The sequence below is a fragment of the Carcharodon carcharias genome, chromosome 2 (genome assembly GCF_017639515.1).
Source record: "Carcharodon carcharias isolate sCarCar2 chromosome 2, sCarCar2.pri, whole genome shotgun sequence".
NCBI lineage: Eukaryota > Metazoa > Chordata > Chondrichthyes > Lamniformes > Lamnidae > Carcharodon > Carcharodon carcharias.
In genome coordinates this window covers 129,179,030-129,199,484 of record NC_054468.1, presented here as the reverse complement: position 1 = coordinate 129,199,484, position 20,455 = coordinate 129,179,030, and the positions used below count along the sequence as shown (strand labels likewise).

Here is a 20,455-nt window from a genome sequence, read left to right as displayed (position 1 = left end):
AGAGGATGACTGAGAGAGTGAGAGGACGAGTGTGTGAGAGAGAGAGGGCGAGTGTGTGAGAGAGAGTGAGTGTGAGTGTGTGAGAGAGAGGGCAAGTGTGAGAGAGAGAGGGCGAGTGTGAGAGAGAGGGCGAGAGTGTGAGAGAGAGAGATAGGGCGAGAGTGTGAGAGAGAGAGAGATAGGGCGAGAGTGTGAGAGAGAGAGAGATAGGGCGAGAGTGTGAGAGAGAGAGATAGGGCGAGAGTGTGAGAGAGAGAGAGATAGGGCGAGAGTGTGAGAGAGAGAGAGATAGGGCGAGAGTGTGAGAGAGAGAGAGATAGGGCGAGAGTGTGAGAGAGAGAGAGATAGGGCGAGAGTGTGAGGGAGAGAGATAGGGCGAGAGTGTGAGAGAGAGAGAGATAGGGCGAGAGTGTGAGAGAGAGAGAGATAGGGCGAGAGTGTGAGAGAGAGAGAGATAGGGCGAGAGTGTGAGAGAGAGAGAGATAGGGCGAGAGTGTGAGAGAGGGCGAGAGTGTGAGAGAGGGCGAGAGAGAGAGAGGGCGAGTGTGAGAGAGAGAGAGGGCAAGTGTGAGAGAGAGAGGGCGAGTGTGTGAGAGAGAGAGAGAGGGCGAGTGTGAGAGAGAGAGGGCGAGTGTGAGAGAGGGCGAGTGTGAGAGAGGGCGACTGTGAGAGAGGGCGTGTGTGAGAGAGAGGGCGAGTTTGAGAGAGAGTGCGAGTGTGACAGAGAGTGCGCAGAGAGAGAGAGAGGGCAAGTGTGAGAGAGAGAGGGCGAGTGTGAGAGAGAGAGGACGACTGTGAGAGAGAGAGGACGACTGTGAGAGAGAGAGGACGACTGTGAGAGAGAGAGGACGACTGTGAGAGAGAGAGGACGACTGTGAGAGAGAGAGGACGACTGTGTGAGAGAGAGGGCGAGTGTGAGAGAGAGTGGGCGAGTGTGTGAGAGAGAGAGGGCGAGTGTGTGGGAGAGAGAGGGAGAGTGTGTGGGAGAGAGAGGGAGAGTGTGAGAGAGAGAGGGTGAGTGTGTGAGAAAGGGCGAGTGTGAGAGAGAGAGAGGGCGAGTGTGAGAGAGAGAGAGGGCGAGTGTGAGAGAGAGAGAGGGCGAGTGTGAGAGAGGGCGAGTGTGAGAGAGGGCGAGTGTGAGAGAGGGCGAGTGTGAGAGAGGGCGAGTGTGAGAGAGGGCGAGTGTGAGAGAGGGCGAGTGTGAGAGAGGGCGAGTGTGAGAGAGAGAGGGAGAGTGTGAGAGAGAGAGGGCGAGTGTGAGAGAGAGAGGGCGAGTGTGAGAGAGAGAGGGCGAGTGTGAGAGAGAGAGGGCGAGTGTGAGAGAGAGAGGGCGAGTGTGAGAGAGAGAGGGCGAGTGTGAGAGAGAGAGGGCGAGTGTGAGAGAGAGAGGGCGAGTGTGAGAGAGGACGACTGTGAGAGAGAGAGGGCGAGTGTGTGAGAGAGAGAGGGCGAGTGTGTGAGAGAGAGAGGGCGAGTGTGTGAGAGAGTGCGAGTGTGAGAGAGAGGGCGAGTGTGAGAGAGAGTGCGAGTGTGAGAGAGCGAGTGTGAGAGAGAGAGGATGACTGAGAGAGTGAGAGGACGAGTGTGTGAGAGAGAGAGGACGAGTGTGTGAGAGAGAGAGGGCGAGTGTGTGAGAGAGAGTGAGTGTGAGTGTGTGAGAGAGAGGGCGAGTGTGAGAGAGAGAGAGAGGGTGTGTGTGTGAGAGGGAGAGAGAGGGCGAGAGTGTGAGAGAGGGCGAGAGTGTGAGAGAGAGAGAAAGCGAGTGTGTGAGAGTGAGTGTGAGTGTGTGAGAGAGAGTGAGTGTGAGTGTGTGAGAGAGTGAGTGTGAGTGTGTGAGAGAGAGAGGGCAAGTGTGAGAGAGAGAGGGCGAGAGTGTGAGAGAGAGGGCGAGAGAGAGGGCGAGTGTGTGAGAGAGAGAGAGAGGGCACGTGTGAGGGAGAGAGGGCGAATGTGAGAGAGAGGGCGAATGTGAGAGAGAGAGAGGTCGAATGTGAGAGAGAGAGAGGGCGAATGTGAGAGAGAGAGAAGGCGAATGTGAGAGAGAGGGCGAATGTGACAGGGCGAATGCGAGAGAGTGGGCGAGTGTGAGAGAGAGAGAGGGCGAGTGTGAGAGAGAGAGAGGGCGAGAGTGAGAGTGTGAGGGAGAGAGAGTTTGAGTGTGAGAGAGAGGGCGAGTGTGAGAGAGAGAGGACGACTGAGAGAGAGAGGGTGAGTGTGAGAGAGAGAGGGTGAGTGTGAGAGAGAGAGGGCGAGTGTGAGAGAGAGAGGGCGAGTGTGTGAGAGAGAGGGCGAGTGTGTGAGAGAGAGAGGGCGAGTGTGTGAGAGAGAGAGAGGGCGAGTGTGTGAGAGAGAGAGAGGGCGAGTGTGTGAGAGAGAGAGAGGGCGAGTGTGTGAGAGAGAGAGAGGGCGAGTGTGCGAGAGAGAGAGAGAGGGCGAGTGTGCGAGAGAGAGAGAGAGGGCGAGTGTGCGAGAGAGAGAGAGAGGGCGAGTGTGCGAGAGAGAGAGAGAGGGCGAGTGTGCGAGAGAGAGAGGGGGGGCGAGTGTGCGAGAGAGAGGGCGAGGGTGTAAGAGAGAGGGCGAGTGTGAGAGAGAGAGAGGGCGAGTGTGCGAAACAGGGAGAGACAGGGCGAGGGTGTAAGAGAGACGGCGAGTGTGTGTGAGAGAGAGAGAGGGCGAGTGTGAGAGAGAGAGGGCGAGTGTGTGCGAGAGAGCGGGCGAGTGTGTGTGAGAGAGAGAGATCGAGGATGTAAGAGAGAGAGGGCGAGTGTGCGAGAGAGAGAGGGCGAGTGTGAGAGAGAGGGCGAGGGTGTAAGAGAGAGAGGGTGAGTGTGCGAGAGAGAGGGCGAGTGCGAGAGAGAGGGCGAGTGTGAGAGAGAGAGAGGGCGAGTGTGCGAAACAGGGAGAGACAGGGCGAGGGTGTAAGAGAGACGGCGAGTGTGTGTGAGAGAGAGAGGGCGAGTGTCTGTGAGAGAGAGGGCGAGTGTGTGTAAGAGAGAGGGCGAGTGTGTGTAAGAGAGAGGGCGAGTGTGTGAGAGAGAGAGGGCGAGTGTGTGAGAGAGAGAGGGCGAGTGTGTGAGAGAGAGAGCGAGTGGGTGTGAGAGAGAGAGAGAGAGGGCGAGTGTGAGAGAGAGAGATAGAGGGTGAGTGTGTGTGAGAGAGAGAGGGCGAGGGTGTAAGAGAGAGAGAGGGCGAGTGTGCGAGAGAGAGGGCGAGTGTGTGCGAGAGAGAGGGCGCGTGTGTGAGAGAGAGGGCGAGTGTGTGAGAGAGAGGGCGAGTGTGTGAGAGAGAGAGGGCGAGTGTGTGAGAGAGAGGGCGAGTGTGAGAGAGAGGGCGAGTGTGTGTGAGAGAGAGGGCGAGTGTGTGAGAGAGAGAGGGCGAGTGTGTGAGAGAGAGAGGGCGAGTGTGTGAGAGAGAGAGGGCGAGTGTGTGAGAGAGAGAGGGCGAGAGTGTGAGAGAGAGGGCGAGAGTGTGAGAGAGAGGGCGAGTGTAGGAGAGAGAGAGGGCGAGTGTGTGTGAGAGGGTGAGTGTGAGAGAGAGGGCGAGTGTGTGAGCGGGCGAGTGTGTGTGATAGAGAGAGGTGAGTGTGTGAGGGAGAGGGCGAGTGTGTGTGAGAGAGAGGGCGAGTGTGTGTGATAGAGAGAGGGCGAGTGTGTGTGAGAGAGAGGGTGAGTGTGTGTGTGAGAGAGCGAGTGTGTGTGAGAGAGGGCGAGTGTGTGAGAGAGGGCGAGTGTGTGAGAGAGGGCGAGTGTGTGAGAGAGGGCGAGTGTGTGTGAGAGGGCGAGTGTGTGAGAGAGAGGGCGAGTGTGAGAGAGGGGGGGCGAGTGTGTGAGAGAAAGAGGGCGAGTATGTGAGAGAGAGGGCGAGTGTGAGAGAGAGGGCGAGAGTGTGAGAGAGAGGGCGAGAGTGTGAGAGAGAGAGAGGGCGAGTGTAGGAGAGAGGGCGAGTGTAGGAGAGAGAGGGCGAGTGTAGGAGAGAGAGGGAGGGCGAGTGTAGGTGAGAGAGGGAGGGCGAGTGTGAGAGAGAGAGGGCGAGTGTGAGAGAGAGAGGGCGAGTGTGAGAGAGAGAGAGAGGGCGAGTGTGAGAGAGAGAGAGAGGGCGAGTCAGAGAGAGAGAGAGGGCGAGTGTGAGAGTGAGAGAGGGCGAGTGTAGGAGAGAGAGAGAGAGGGTGAGTGGTTGAGAGAGAGAGAGGGCGAGTGTGTGAGAGAGAGAGGGCGAGTGTGTGAGAGAGGGCGAGTGTGTGAGAGAGAGGGGGCGAGTGTGTGAGAGAGAGGGCGAGTGTGAGACAGAGAGAGGGCGAGTGTGAGAGAGGGGTTGCGAGTGTGTGAGAGAGAGGGTGGGGTAAGTGTGTGAGAGAGGGGGGCGAGTGAGAGAGAGCGAGTGTGAGAGAGAGGGCGAGTGTGAGAGGGCGAGTGTGAGAGGGCGAGTGTGAGAGAGAGGGCGAGTGTGTGCGAGAGAGAGGGCGAGTGTGTGCGAGAGAGAGGGCGAGTGTGTGCGAGAGAGAGGGCGAGTGTGTGCGAGAGAGAGAGCGAGTGTGTGCGAGAGAGAGAGCGAGTGTGTGCGAGAGAGAGAGAGGGCGAGTGTGTGCGAGAGAGAGAGAGGGCGAGTGTGTGCGAGAGAGAGAGAGAGAGAGAGAGGGCGAGTGTGCGAGAGAGAGAGAGAGAGAGAGAGGGCGAGTGTGCGAGAGAGAGGGCGAGTGTGTGCGAGAGAGAGAGAGGGCGAGTGTTTGCGAGAGAGAGAGGGAGAGGGCGAGTGTGAGCGAGAGAGAGGGCGAGTGTGTGCGAGAGAGAGGGCGAGTGTGTGCGAGAGAGAGGGCGAGTGTGTGCGAGAGAGAGGGCGAGTGTGTGAGTGGGCGAGTGGGTGAGAGAAGAGAGAGGGCGCGTGTGTGAGAAAGAGGGCGAGTGTGAGAGAGAGAGAGGGTGTGTGAGAGAGAGAGGGTGAGTGTGAGAGAGAGAGAGGGTGAGTGTGAGAGAGAGAGAGGGCGAGTGTGAGAGAGAGAGGGCGAGTGTGAGAGAGAGAGAGGGCGAGTGTGAGAGAGGGGTGGCGAGTGTGTGAGAGAGATGGTGGGGCAAGTGTGTGAGAGAGAAGGGGCGAGTGTGAGAGCTAGAGGACGAGTGTGAGAGAGGGGTGGCGAGTGTGTGAGGGGGGGCGAGAGTATGAAAGAGAGAGGGCGAGAGTGTGAGAGAGAAAGGGGGCGAGTGTGTGAGAGAGAGAGAGAGGGCGAGTGTCAGAGAGAGAGAGAGGGCAAGTGTGTGTGAGAGAGAGAGATGGCGAGTGTGTGTGAGAGAGAGGGTGAGTGTGTGTGAAAGAGAGGGCGAGTGTGTGCGAGAGAGAGGGCGAGTGTGTGCGAGAGAGAGGGCGAGTGTGTGCGAGAGAGAGGGCGAGTGTGTGCGAGAGAGAGAGGGCGAGTGTGTGCGAGAGAGAGAGGGCGAGTGTGTGCGAGAGAGAGAGGGCGAGTGTGTGCGAGAGAGAGAGAGAGGGCGAGTGTGTGCGAGAGAGAGAGAGGGCGAGTGTGTGTGAGAGAGGGCGAGTGTGAGGGGGCGATGTGTGAGAGAAGAGAGAGGGCGCGTGTGTGAGAGAGAGGGCGCGTGTGCGAGAGAGAGAGGGCGCGTGTGCGAGAGAGAGAGGGCAAGTGTGTGAGAGGGCTAGTGTGTGAGAGAGAAGAGAGAGGGCGCGTGTGTGAGAGGGCGCGTGTGTGAGAAAGAGGGTGAGTGTGAGAGAGAGAGGGTGAGTGTGAGAGAGAGAGGGTGAGTGTGAGAGAGAGAGGGTGAGTGTGAGAGAGAGAGGGTGAGTGTGAGAGAGAGAGGGTGAGTGTGAGAGAGAGAGGGTGAGTGTGAGAGAGAGAGGGTGAGTGTGAGAGAGAGAGAGGGCGAGTGTGTGAGAGAGATGGTGGGGCGAGTGTGTGAGAGAGATGGTGGGGCGAGTGTGTGAGAGAGATGGTGGGGCGAGTGTGTGAGAGAGATGGTGGGGCGAGTGTGTGAGAGAGAAGGGGCGAGTGTGTGAGAGAGAGAGGGCGAGTGTGAGAGAGGGGTGGCGAGTGTGTGAGGGGGGCGAGTGTGAGAGAGAGAGAGGGCGAGAGTGTGAGGGGGGCGAGTGTGTGAGAGAGAGAGAGAGGGCGAGTGTGAGAGAGAGTGAGGGCGAGTGTCAGAGAGAGAGTGAGGGCGAGTGTCAGAGAGAGAGAGAGGGCGAGTGTGTGTGAGAGAGAGGGCGAGTGTGTGCGAGAGAGAGAGGGCGAGTGTGTGCGAGAGAGAGGGCGAGTGTGTGCGAGAGAGAGAGGGCGAGTGTGTGCGAGAGAGAGAGGGCGAGTGTGTGCGAGAGAGAGGGCGAGTGTGTGCGAGAGAGAGAGAGAGGGCGAGTGTGTGCGAGAGAGAGAGAGAGGGCGAGTGTGTGCGAGAGAGAGAGAGAGGGCGAGTGTGTGCAAGAGAGAGAGGGCGAGTGTGTGAGTGAGAGAGAGGGCGAGTGTGTGAGAGAGAGGGCGAGTGTGTGAGAGAGGGCGAGTGTGTGTGAGAGAGAGGGCGAGTGTGTGTGAGAGAGAGGGCGAGTGTGTGAGAGAGAGGGCGAGTGTGTGTGAGAGAGAGGGCAAGTGTGTGTGAGAGAGAGGGCGAGAGTGTGTGAGAGAGAGGGCGAGAGTGTGTGAGAGAGAGGGCGAGAGTGTGTGAGAGAGAGGGCGAGAGTGTGTGAGAGAGAGGGCGAGAGTGTCTGAGAGAGAGGGCGAGAGTGTGTGAGAGAGAGGGCGAGTGTGTGAGGGGGCGAGTGTGTGAGAGAGAGGAGAGAGGGCGCGTGTGTGAGAGAGAGAGAGCGCGTGTGTGAGAGAGAGGGGGCGAGTGTGAGAGAGAGGGGGCAAGTGTGAGAGAGAGAGGGCGAGTGTGAGATAGGGCGGGTGTGAGATAGGGCGGGTGTGAGAGAGGGGTGGCGAGTGTGTGAGCGAGGGGGGCGAGTGTGAGAGAGAGGGAGGGCGAGAGTGTGAGAGAGAGGGAGGGCGAGAGTGTGAGAGAGAGAGAGAGGGCGAGTGTGAGAGAGGGGTGGTGAGTGTGTGAGAGAGAGGGGTGGGCGAGTGTGTGAGATGGGTGGCGGCGAGTGTGTGAGAGGGGGGCGAGTGAGAGACAGAAAGAGTGGGCGAGTGTGAGGGAGGGATGGCGAGTGTGTGAGAGAGAGGGGGCGAGTGTGTGAGAGAGAGAGGGCGAGTGAGAGAGAGGGGGTGAGTGTGAGAGAGAGGGAGAGGGCGAGTGTGTGAGAGAGAGAGAGTGGGCAAGTGTGAGAGAGGGGTGGCGAGTGTGTGAGAGAGAGTGCGAGTGTGAGAGAGAGTGCGAGTGTGAGAGAGAGAGAGTGCGAGTGTGAGAGAGAGAGAGTGCGAGTGTGAGAGAGAGAGAGTGCGAGTGTGAGAGAGAGAGAGTGCGAGTGTGAGAGAGAGAGAGTGCGAGTGTGAGAGAGAGAGAGTGCGAGTGTGAGAGAGAGAGAGTGCGAGTGTGAGAGAGAGAGAGAGTGCGAGTGTGAGAGGGGTGGCGAGTGTGTGAGAGAGAGAGGGCGAGTGTGCGAGAGGGCGAGTGTGTGAGAGTGAGGGCGAGTGTGTGTGAGAGAGAGGGCGAGTGTGTGTGAGAGAGAGGGCGAGTGTGTGTGAGAGAGAGGGCGAGAGTGTGTGAGAGAGAGGGCGAGTGTGTGAGGGGGCGAGTGTGTGAGAGAGAGGAGAGAGGACGCGTGTGTGAGAGAGAGAGGGCGCGTGTGTGAGAGAGAGAGGGCGTGTGTGAGAGAGAGAGGGCGAGTGTGAGAGAGAGGGGGCAAGTGTGAGAGAGAGAGGGCGAGTGTGAGAGAGAGAGGGCGAGTGTGAGATAGGGCGGGTGTGAGAGAGGGGTGGCGAGTGTGAGAGAGAGGGGTGGCGAGTGTGAGAGAGAGGGGTGGCGAGTGTGAGAGAGAGGGAGGGCGAGTGTGAGAGAGAGGGAGGGCGAGTGTGAGAGAGAGGGAGGGCGAGAGTGTGAGAGAGAGAGAGGGCGAGTGTGAGAGAGGGGTGGCGAGTGTGTGAGAGAGAGGGGTGGCGAGTGTGTGAGAGAGAGGGGTGGGCGAGTGTGTGAGATGGGTGGCGGCGAGTGTGTGAGAGAGGGGGGCGAGTGAGAGACAGAGAAAGAGTGGGCGAGTGTGAGGGAGGGATGGCGAGTGTGTGAGAGAGAGGGGGCGAGTGTGTGAGAGAGAGAGGGCGAGTGTGAGAGAGAGGGCGAATGAGAGAGAGGGGTGGCGAGTGTGTGAGAGAGAGGGGGGGCGAGTGTGAGAGAGAGAGAGTGCGAGTGTGAGAGAGAGAGAGTGCGAGTGTGAGAGAGAGAGAGTGCGAGTGTGAGAGAGAGGGCGAGTGTGAGAGGGGTGGCGAGTGTGTGAGAGAGAGGGTGGGCGAGTGTGTGTGAGAGAGGGGGGCGAGTGTGTGAGAGAGAGGGGGGCGAGTGTGTGAGAGAGAGGGGGGCGAGTGTGTGAGAGACGGAGAGGGTGAGTGTGTGAGAGAGAGAGAGAGGGCGAGTGTGAGAGAGAGAGAAAGGGCGAGTGAGAGAGAGGGGTGGCGAGTGTGTGAGAGAGAGGGTGGGCGAGTGTGTGTGAGAGAGAGGGGGGGTGAGTGTGAGAGAGGGGGGACGAGTGAGAAAGAGGGGGGGGGCGAGTGTGAGAGAGAGAGGGGTTCGAGTGTGAGAGGGAGGGGGGGGCGAGTGTGAGAGAGAGGGGGGGCGAATGTGAGAGGGAGCGGGGGGGTCACGTGAGAGAGAGCGGGGGCGTGCGGGGACATGGCCGCGCGAGATCAGGGGCGAAGGGGTGCGTGCCTATGAGAGAGAGAGGTGTGTGTCTGTGCGTGTGTCACAGAGGGGTGGGAGAGTGTGTCTGGGTCACTCCATTCTCAAAGTTCTCATTCACCCTCACCCCCACACACCAACAGGCACTCCCTTTTTTTTGCAAAAATATACTTTATTCATAAATCTTCAAAAACATTTTGAACCATTTCAAAATCACCATTACAAAAAATACCATCAGGTTCAACTTTTACAACATGAATCACAAGGTGTATCAGTACAGACCATGAATATTACAATCATTGGCAGATATTCATTTTGAGCTGTACATCCCGAGGGGCTCTCATCAGTTCCCAGCCCCTCGGTGCCCTATGGCAGAAAGGTCTTAGGCAGCGACCCTTCCCCATTGCGCCTTTGTGGCGGCTGCCCCAAGCTTTAGTGCGTCCCTCAGCACATAGTCCTGGACCTTGGAATGTGCCAGTCTGCAACACTCAGTCGGGGATAATTCTTTGCGCTGGAAGACCAACAAGTTTCGGGCAGACCAAAGAGCGTCTTTCACCGAGTTGATGATCCTTCAGCTGCAGTTGATGTTTGTCTCGGTGTGTGTCCCTGTGAACAGCCCGTAGAGCACAGAGTCCTGTGTCACAGAACTGCTCAGGACGAACCTCGACAGAAACTGCTGCATCTCTCTCCAGACTTTCTTTGCAAAGACATAATCTACAAGGAGGTGAACAACGGTCTCTTCCCCATCACAGCCATCTCGAGGGCAACGTGCAGAGGGGCTGAGACTCTGGGCATGTAGGAAGGATCTGACAGAGAGGGCCTTTCTCACCACCAGCCAAGCTACGTCTTGGTGCTTGTTGGAAAGTTCTGGCGATGAGGCATTCTGCCAAATGACTGTCAGTCTGCTCAGGGAATCCTCCCACAGGATCCACCCTCTCCTTTTCCCTCAGGGCCTTTAAGACGTTACGTGCCGACCACTGCCTGATGGACTTGTGGTCAAAGCTGTTTCTCTGCATAAATTTTCCCACGAGGGACAGGTGGTACGGCACGGTCCAACTACTTGGAGCGTTCCGCTGCAGCGTGGCCAGACCCATCCTTCGTAACACCGGGGACAGGTAGAACCTCAGCATCTAGTGACACTTGGTGTTTGCATACTGAGGGTCTACGCACCGCTTGATGCAGCCACACACAAGGGTGACAATCAGTATGAGGGCGATGTTGGGCACGTTTTTTCCCCCTTTATCTAGAGGCTTGTACATTGTGTCCCTGCGGACACAATCCATTTTCGACCTCCAGATAAAGCGGAAGATGGCTCGGGTGATCGCCACCACACACCAACAGGCACTCCCACCCACACACTCAGTGGCTGAGGGTGAGTGAGTGAGCAGCCTAAGACTGGGAGTGAGCTGAACACACACACGCTCACCCTTTCACACTCTAATGGACATCTTCATTTATTACTATTTTTTAATTATCAATTTATTGTTGTGACATTTTTCTGCTCAGCAAATAGTTTCTTTTTACATGTCAACTTTTAAAAAAAATGTATGTTTAACGTTGTGTCATACTTTATCTTTCCGAAATTTGCATAATGCCTCCTGCAACCCGCACCCCCTCCCGTGTGAGAGAAAAATTGAGATGTGGCCAATCTCCACATGAAAAGGTTGGACAAGCCTGTACCCAACTAATACCAGGAATGGGCAGGCTGTTTTGTGAGGGAAGATTAGACAGGTTAGGCGTGTTAGACTCCACTGGAGTCCAGGAGAGTAAGAGGTGACTTGATTGAAACCTTTAGATCTTGAGGGGTCTTGACAGGGTGGATGTGGAGAAGATGTTTCCTCTTGTGGGAGAAACTAGAACTAGGGTCACTGTTAAAAAAATAAACGGTCACTCATTTAAGACAGAGATGAGGAGAATTTTTTTCTGAGTTGTGAGACTTTGGAACTCTCTTCCTCAAAAGGCAATGGAAGCAGAGTATTTGAATATTTTTAAGCCAAAGCTAGATAGGTTCTTGATTAACAAGGGGGTGAAGGTTATTGGGGGTAGGCAGGAATGTGAGTTGAGGTTACATTCAGGTCAGCCATGATCTTATTGAATGGCAGAGCAGGCTCAAGGGGCCGAGTGGCCTTCTCCTGCTCCTAATTCTTATGTTCATATGTATGTTCGTATGATCAGCCATGATCCTGATTGACTTGGCTGAGCAGGCTTCAGGAGCCATATGTTCCTGGTTGTCGTTTTTTATACAACTGGGTGATTTGCTTAGTTACTTCAGAGAGAGCAGTTAAGAGTCAGCCACCTCTTGTTTGAAATATGGCGCCTCCAACTGTGCAGCACTCTCTCAGTAGTGTACTGAAGTGTCAGCCTGACTATGGGCTCAAATTTCTGGAGATAATTGAACACACATCCCTCTGACTCAGTGCCAAGTGTACGACCAGCTGAGCTACAGCTGACTCTGTCTGTTTGCAAACAAAGGAAGGGTGGACAAGCACTTTTTCACCAAGACAGTTTTGCTTCAAGTCCATCAGATATCGGGTGATTGGAATGTATCGAGAGGTGCCAAGTTCCTCCTCCCCTGTTGTTGAACTGAATTTTTATACAGTGCTGTCTCCTTTTCTCCCCCCAAAAGGATGGATCGTTGGGAAACATTGATGACCTGGCTCAACAGTACACGGAATACTACAATACCTGTCTCAGTGACGTGCCGGAACGGATGGAAGAGCTGTGCACTCACAGAGTCTCCGACAACCTTGAACTGGTAAGAAAACTCCTCCTATGTGAGGCCTGCATACTTCTGGATGAGCAAAAAAAAACTTGCATTTATAAAGCACCTTTCATGACTTCAAATCATCTTAGAGCACTTTACAGTCATGAAGTACAGTCACGGATGTAATGTAGGAAACGTGGCAGCCAATCTACACACGTGAAGGTCCCATGAACCAATGAAATAAGAGACCAAGTGATCTGTTTTTAGTGATTTTGGTTGAGGGAAAAGTGTCAGGAGGATATCACAATACAGTAAATTCAACGATTTGACAACCTTGGTATGAAACATTAATTAGGTTTCAAATTAAATAGGAAATAGTTTATTATCTATTTGATTTGAACTGACTCCTCCCACACCAATTCCCACTACTAGCAGTTCACTGTTCTGAATAGGCCTTATTTATACAGCATGTTGGGTTCAGGGATAAACAGAGGGCCTAAAACAATTAAAAAGTCTCTGTTGAATCCTGGGTGGTGGTTGGGGAGGTGGTCTGAAAGTAGTTCACAATCAATTAATTGCTTTTTAAGTGTTTTGTAGGCCAGCATAGCAGCTAGTCCCTTGTTTCTCCTAATTTAGTTTAATTGGTTTCATCAAAAAAAAAGCACAGCAGCTAAGTACCAGAATCAACAGCGAGAGAGATGACCAGATATTCACTTTCTGATGGTGTTGGTTGAGGGATAATATTGGCCAGGGCACTGAGGAAAGCTCTCCTGCACTTTGAATAGTGCTATCGGCTCCCAGCAGGAGGTCGCAGGGATCTTTAGGGAGCACTAAGTGCAAATCTGGGACGATTCCACCCATTGACTGCACTGCTTTGCTGTGTCTTGTGCTGTTTTCCTGATCCAAGAGGGATTCCACCCCCTCAATGTGCAGCTGGTGTGTAACCACAGGCAGTGAATCATGCAGGTGAATGCTCATTACCCTGGTCCAGCAGTCATGATTCATTCATTCTGTAGCAGTCCTCTGCCAGCTACATTTAACCCACCATGGCAAACCAAAGGGTGGCTATTGGGTGACAAAGGTTTTCCACTCTTGACACGATTCATGACACTTGTCCAGGACAGTCTCTCTTTTCAGCATTATTCAAGCGTGTAAAAACAAACTAATCACTTTTGCACATTCCTTTAGTGTCTCCTGTAGTGTTCTGTCAAGGTTTTCCCCCATTGGCATGAATTGGAAAAAGCTGCTGAACTCCAATTCAGGAGCTACAGATTGCCTAAATCTAGAAGGCCCAGCTTCAGACTGCACGATCTCAGTCTGTGCTGCAGCAGTCTGGGCTGGCTGGGTGACTGTCCTGACAGGTAACAGCCAAGGCATTAATGGAGGCAGAGCTGGGAACAGGAATGCTGTCACCCTGAGAGAGCCCAGCAGATTCGAGCTCCATGAGGCCCACTGCCAATCTTCTGAGAGTAGATTGATCAGATTGATGTATTGCTGTGCTGCCCTGGTAAGCCCTTTTGAACGCAGGCATCCAGGAGTATGATAACAAAAGACTAGGTTTCCACTGTAGCACTCGGAACTTTGGCGGAAGCTGCTTGTGCTGCAGTGGGAGCTGAGACATCGGCCCTCAGACACTCAATCATGCTGGGTTTCAAAGATATGCTGGTGGAGATTACCCCTGTTCCATGTTAGAAAGGCTGGGCTCCAAGCCCTGCGCAAGTTGGTGCTGGATTTTCCATGCTGCTCGCAGTTGAGCACAGGCTTTCCATGCACTCCAGTGCACCGAACGTTTTGGGATGTAAATGGCTTCTATAGCTTGGCCTCGCCTGACTCCTCTGCACCTCAGCTAGTGTGGGACTTCAGCCTCCAGCAGGTTGGCTATCCTGTGCTATCCGTCTCCACCCCACTACCACTGCACCACGCACCGCACCCCCCACCCCCAAATTGCAATAGTTTTAAAAATAGGTTAAAATACCTTGTCAAACCTAAAAAGTTGTTTAAAAATAAAACCTCCATAATTAAAGCTGAAAGCCTTTTCAGGAAGCTAGTCAGATCTAAGATGGAGGCGCACTTTCCTCCTCCAATTTTTTTAATGCTGCCTGTTGTTATGTACCACATTCTCCTGCAAGAAAGAGAGCTGTGTCAGTGAGTGCCATGCAGTATGCTTGCGTGTTGTGCCTGTCATGGTTGAATAGCTGCCTGGGTGTGCAAGCTAGGAGTTGTGGGTATGAGACTTTCAACTGTGTTGAGTGTGTAAGAGTGAGGTAAAGTATATAAATGTTCTGTAGGAGTCCTGATTTGCATTGTTCTTCCTCTTACCCTGTCTTCACTTTGTAACACAAACATGCATTTCTTGTCATTTTCCTTTGTAGCCAAACAAGTTAACTCAAAGCTAGAAATCATATACATGTATACAGAGTCCTCTTTTTATGTTGTGTGTGTGGTTTGTGTTGTGTATGTGGTTTGTGTGTATGTGTCTATATCTATATGTTTGAGAGTGTGTATTTGTTTACATGTGTACATATATGTGTTTACACATCTTGTTATATATCGGTATACATTTCCTTATATTAAATATATTTTACAGGCCCAAGTAATAATGTATGAAGTTATCAATATTATGGTTTGTTTGACAGCACTGCCAGCTCTTCTTGATCGCCTGCATGCAATGGTATAATCCTCATTTCACTAGTTGAACTCTATCTGTATTTGCTAATTGTCTTAATCGGACACCTCCCTGTTTCTTCTCTTGGCTTGTTCTGGCTGAATTAACAGATTTAAAGAGAAAAGTTTTGTGTTTGTACAGTGCCTAAGCACACCTCACCAAAAAAGTTTCAGGTACAAAGGGTTGCTTTTGGGGTGCAGCAGCCATCAGGCCTACTCAAGGTAAATGGGCATAGTATAAATGCCACACACAGTTCATTCTCAGCTTGCTATATCCTGACTGCATTTGAAAAGATCAGGGTTACAAAATGGTAATGTAGGTGACTGCTTATAATTGAGCTGTGCAACTGCGTTACTGAACAGTGCTTGGAGATGTAATCAAGATCAAGCAAAATTGATATAAAAGAAAACAAGAAAAAAGTAGGATTTTTATAGCACCTTTCATGACTTCAGGATGTCCCAAAGCACTTTACAATTGGTTAAGTGCTTTTGAAGTGTGGTCACTGTTATAATGCAGGAAACAAAGCAACCAGTATATGCATAGCTCAGGTGCTACAAACAGCAATGAGGTAATGAGCAGATTATCTGTTTCACTAAGATAAAGGCAAAATACTGCAGATGCTGGAAATCTAAAACAAAAACAAAAAATGCTGGAAAACCTCAGCAGGCTTGACAGAGTTAACGTTTCAGAGCTCTGAAGAAGTCATATGGACTCAAAATGTTAACTCTTTCTTTCTCTCCACAGATGCTGTCAGACCTGCTGAGTTTTTCCAGCATTTTTTGTTTTTGCATCTGTTTTACTAATGTTGGTTGAGGGATGACTGTTAGCCTGGCCACCGAGTAGTGCCAGAGGATTGTTTAAGTCCACCCAAGAAGGCAGACCGGGCTCAGTTTAATGTCCCATCCGATAGTGCAGCACAGGGAGTGTCAACGTAAATTTGTTGGGGCTCGAACCCACAACCTTCTGACAGTGGAGGCAGGAGTGCTATCCACTTGGGTCACAAATGACACCTGTGGTGTTGCAGCTTTTGCTGAAGGTCATTGTTCCTGATCCAGAATCCACGTCGTCCACATTTGCCCAGGTGTCAAATCAGTCTCACTCTGGATCAGAAGTTTGTAGGTGCAAACTCACTCTTGAGACTTGAGCACAAAATCTTGGCTAACACTTCAGTGCTGCAGGGGCAATAGCATAAATTAATGAATAACTTGCTAAGGCTGTTCATGAGGTTTAGTGTTTTCTAAAGCTGAGCTGGTCTTCAGACAACATGACAGAATAAAACCACTTTTCAATGGCATGTCACACCCTGTTTTCTAGCACACAAGTGCAAATCACACAGACATGTACAAACTCTGATGCAAACTGTCTCCCTACACATAGCAAGGTTAAAGCGAGTCAAAGTACATATGCTGTGAAAATGGAAAAAGGTGGAAATACTCAGGCCAGGCAGTATCTGCAGGGAGAGACACAGAGTTAACGTTTCAGGTTGGTGATCTTTCATCAGGATTCTAAATTAACTACTTCTCTCCCCATCGATCTTTCCTGACCTGCTAAATATTTCCAGCATTTTGTTTCTATTTCAGATTTCAAGCAGCCGCAGTATTTTATTTAATCTGCAGCGTTCTGCTTATTCAAAAGTATGTGCCACATCCCAAATTGCAATAGGGATTCATGTGCAGCCCATCATGCTGGAGGGTACTTCCCGGCCAGCTTTGAATAAATAAGCTGTTGTCACAAACGGATCTTGAAATTTTAAACCACAGAACTCACTTGAACAGAAGATACTAGTCATAGATTGGCACGCAAGTTGGGAGGCACTGGATTCTTGGATGTCAGTGCCTGCCCTCTCCAAACTTCCAGCATTAATCTGCTCTGAAGCATTAGCCAAGATTTTGCACTCAAATCTCTGGAGTGGGGCTTGAACCTACAAACCTCTGATCCAGAGTGAGACTGAGATAAATTTGACACCTGGGCAAATGTGGGCAAAGTGGATTCTGGATCTGAACACTGACCTTCAGGAAAAAACTGCAAATGGACGACCGGTAATCACATCCCTATCCCTTTCCTGTTCCAACTTTTGCTGTGGATTTTCAATAGTTGCACACATTTCCTGTTTCCTGTCGCAGTCCTGATATATTGCCTAATTAAATTCCAGCTGTCCCTTGCTTCACTCCACATCCTACTGGTTAATATTGATTGCCCTACATTGCTCGCTTAGCTGTGTAGGTTGCTGGTGGCTCAATATTTCCAATAGATTTGAAGGAAATCAGTTGGTTCACATTCACGCACAGTTACCCAAGTTAACTTTATACCAGTTTCTCTGCTGAGAATGAGCAAACAACACACTGGGAGAAGTGCCGTCATTTAAGGGAGATGTTAAACTGAGGCCTTGTTTGCCCCCTCAGGTGACACACAAAAATCACTAGCACGATTCGAAGAAGAGCAGGTCAGTTCTCCTCTCACTACTGGCTAATATATACCAAGCTCACTAAAGCAGATTATCTGGTCAGTGCTGTTTGTGGGAGCTTGCTGTGCACAAATCATTGCATCTTCTACATTACAACAGTGAATACACTTCAGAAGTACTTTGTTGGCTGTAAAGTACTTTGGGATGCCCTTAGGACATGAAAAGTGTGAGGTAAATTCAAGTCTTTTTCTGAGGGTGGGGAATGAGCTTCATATTGGACGGTGTTAGGCTCAGCATGTACATAATCTGGTGCCATTAAAGTGAAGAATCTGATGCAGGGTTAAATCCAAGATTCAGATCCACTCAGACCAGTAATGAGAAATCTTTACTCTCTTATTTTGAAAAATCCCATCCCTGTAATTAAGTTTTCAGACTTGTTTTGTCTCTTTGGTAAACAGGATGCAGTAGCTCCACTGATTCTACCCTGTTTTGCTCTTGACTTTGGCTGTGGTAATTTTGGATTGAAAACTGCCACGTTTTACTGATTTACAAAGGCTCCATGTGTTCTGATTTTAGGAAAGCTTAGTTGCCAATCCGCCATCGCCACAGCTGCTGCCTGAGACTTCAGTGAGTACGGCTTCCTTCCAAATCCCCCTGGAAGGTCTCCAGGAACGCAACACATTTATTAAATTCATCCTGTAATTTCAAAACAGCTTTTTTATTTGCTTTTTAACGGTGACTGACTCTGAATTTGTTTCCCAGGAATCACGTGCCTTGGGGAGTGTGGTTTCAACACCAGAGAGCGAGAGAGAGTAAGTGATGTGTACAGCACTGGGCAACTTCACTAAAACATTTCCTCACTCGTGCTTTCAGATAAACACACCAGCACCTGTAAGTGGTGTTTCATTTTCTTAACACAAGGGGGTAGCTTGTGTCACTAACTCCACCCTTGTGTGCGACTGACAGCCTCAAAGCCAGACTGATGAGTCAGACTCATTTCACAACCCAAACAATATCATATACAAAGGAAAACCTTTCCATGGCTCACACTGGGCTGTACTTATTCCTGATAGTGAAACGCTGTCCAGATCACCATAACTCTCCGCGTTTTTTTTAAAAAATTCTCATCTTCCCTCTGGTTCTTTGGCCTAATTACTTCAACCTGTGTCCTCTGCTCACTGATCCACCTGCTAGTGGAAACAGCTTCTCCCAAGTTACTTTATCAAAACCTTTCATAATTCTGAACATACTTATTAAATCTCCTCAACCATTTCTACTCTAAAGAGAACAATCTTAGCTTCTCTAGTCTCTCCAGAAAACTGAAGTCCCTCATCCCTAGTAAAATTTGAATAAATCTTCTCCACACCCTTGACCTCCTTCCTAAAGTGTGGCTTCCAGAATGACATCTTAATTTATTCTGCCATTACTTTTCCCAGCTGTCCGTATTCCTGTTTCCAGTAATGCCCTCTCTCTGCCTTATTAATTCCAACTCCTCACTGCCTTACCAGCTCTTCTGATTCAGGTTCAACCTGACCCATCTGTACAGGTTCGCCCACAACTTATCCCAGTGTCCTTGGAATATGAAACCTTCCCTTCTACACTACATTCTGACCACACTGCCTAATCTGCTTCTCCTTAACTTGCCCAACACTTGGGCCTGGGATTTTCCCCTCCACTTCCCACCCTTCCACTTCCCACCCCTCCTCTCCCCCCCACCCCTCCTCTCCCCCCCCCACCCCTCCTCCCCAATCCCGGCCACCTCACGCTGCAGTCTGAACCTGATTTCTCATACTGCCTATACAATTTCCACTCTATGCATTCCCGTGCAAATGTCAACCACCATTCTTGCCAGTTCTCTTCCTTGCCACCTGTTGTGTTATGCCCCTTGTCCTGGTTTCTGAGGCAGCGCAGCATTTCAACAAGCTGTGAATCCCCTATTATAGAATCCTACAACTGTATGTTTCCATGGGTGGCGTCTCTGTTTTTCCCACGGGTAAACCAACCCTGCTTCCCGGTGCTACACTATTGCACTTGAATCCTCTCCCAAGTCTTGATGCTTGTTTCCCATAAGTAGCAAAATCTGCCTATTGTACTGGTTGCTTCTGTCCCTTCCTAATCCCCCTGAGGGCAGTCACCCTCCATTTGCTTCGCTATTCCTTTCTCTCTGCCAAGTGACCATTTTCTGCAATATATCGCCCAGAAACCTTTCTGCTTCATCCTGACTTTAAGCAGTTTAGACGTCATAAATTAAAACTATTGTAATGCTCACTTATCTGTCTGGTCTTGTGGTTTCAGCCCTGTTCTGTCTCAGCACCAAACTCACATTCCGGACAAATTATCTTCCTTACCCTCTCTGGGCAAAAACACTCTGCCACTGTCTCATTCAGTTAGCCTCTTACCACTCTTGACTGAGAGGCACACAATGCCAGAGGCTTTGGAGCTGTCATCACATATCCTGTCATCCATGTATTTTCTGTCCTATTGACCTTTGCATCCAATGTTCTGGCTGTTGAATTAGCTATCACCTTGAGAGTGTTAACCTAATATGTAGTCTAGGAATGCCCTTCAATGGTCCGTTTGTTTGCTTGATTCGTGAAGCAAATCACATATGACCAGAACCCCAGTCGGAACTGATCCATCAGTGAATTGTTCCCTGTCGCTCAGGGTCTGTATGAGCCAGGAAAGGGGCCTGGATTTCAATCCAAAGTCTCAGAGACAAACATTGAGAGACTTGGGAGAGGTTACAAGAGCAACAGCACAGCACAGCACGAGAAAGGACTGTTGCTTTATCATGGGGAACATATTTGTAAAGAGTCCTTGAACTGACGGCTTTTGTTAATCATGAATTTATATATACAGCTCTTCTAATCAAATGAAAATTGCTTGCATACTAGCACACTTTTATTTCTTTAAACAGACATTTGATTTGCAAGTCAAGCTCGGAGGATGGGACAATTGGTGAGTATAGTTTTGTTCTGAGGATTACTGTTAAATTGTTAGACTCACATCCTCAGTTTTCCCTCTGTCTGTCTATCTATCTATTTGTCTATCTGTTTTTATGCCTGTCTGTCTTTGAGTTCTCTGTCTATCTTTGTCTGTCTGTCTTTATACCTGTGTATCTCTTTGCCTGTCTATCCATCTTTATTCCTCTTTGTCTTTTCCTTTACTCCTCAATTATCTTTATTCCTCTATCTGCCTAGCTGTCTACCTATTTATTGTGTAGCCAACCATCTGTGCATATCAATCTATGTATCTATGTCTAACTTTATCTGTCATTCTCTTCACTAGAGGTTTGCTTATGTATCATCTATTTATCCGCCTGTTTATTTGTTCAAATATTTATCTTATCTACTGACCCATAGTCAAACTATCTGTTCACTTATTTTTGTACCCATACCTATGTATCTGCCTCTTTTTCTACTTCACTTTATCTACTTACCTTTCGATCTCCACCCAACCTCTGTCTGTCTATATTCACCTTTCTAATTGTCTCTGTCTTTGTTTGCCTTTGGTTATGTCTCTCTATTTATGTCTACATCTATCTTGTGTGACTCTCTCTCCATCTGTATCTATTTTTCTTTCTATATTGATTATATATATTTATTTGTCCCACACTAAACCCTATTCTCATATCACCCTGTCATCAGGATCTGCACTTGGTCCCCATTCCAAGCAACTTTTGTTCTCAATACCTTCAACTTTACTCATGACTCGCTTCAGCTATTGTGCTAGTTGACCTCTACAACCTCCTATAAGCTTGGCTCACCTCTCTGCTCTGGTCTTTTTGATCTCCTCCTCTGTCTGCTCCACCATTGTTGGCAGAACCTTCAGACAACATAGCCCTGGGCTGGAGTTCTCCTCCTAGCCCGAGCTGTAGATGTACCTAGTTGATACATCTCACCCCTTCTTGAAAGCCTCTTCAC

At 50.6% G+C, this 20,455-nt stretch overlaps 1 protein-coding gene across 5 annotated transcripts in view; it reads left to right on the top strand.

Annotated features, from left to right (window-relative positions):
• Nucleotides 1-20,455, top strand: part of LOC121270980 (SAM and SH3 domain-containing protein 1-like) — a 169,419-nt gene that overhangs the window by 106,817 nt on the left and 42,147 nt on the right. For 4 of the 5 annotated variants that reach the window (XM_041176687.1, XM_041176668.1, XM_041176659.1 and 1 more), the window contains exons 2-5: nucleotides 11,386-11,514; nucleotides 17,109-17,159; nucleotides 17,295-17,344; nucleotides 19,450-19,490. In XM_041176687.1, coding sequence (XP_041032621.1) covers nucleotides 11,386-11,514; nucleotides 17,109-17,159; nucleotides 17,295-17,344; nucleotides 19,450-19,490 — 271 coding nt within the window. The remainder of the gene's footprint in view (nucleotides 1-11,385; nucleotides 11,515-17,108; nucleotides 17,160-17,294; nucleotides 17,345-19,449; nucleotides 19,491-20,455) is intronic. The other variant, XM_041176674.1, reaches the window with a different exon arrangement.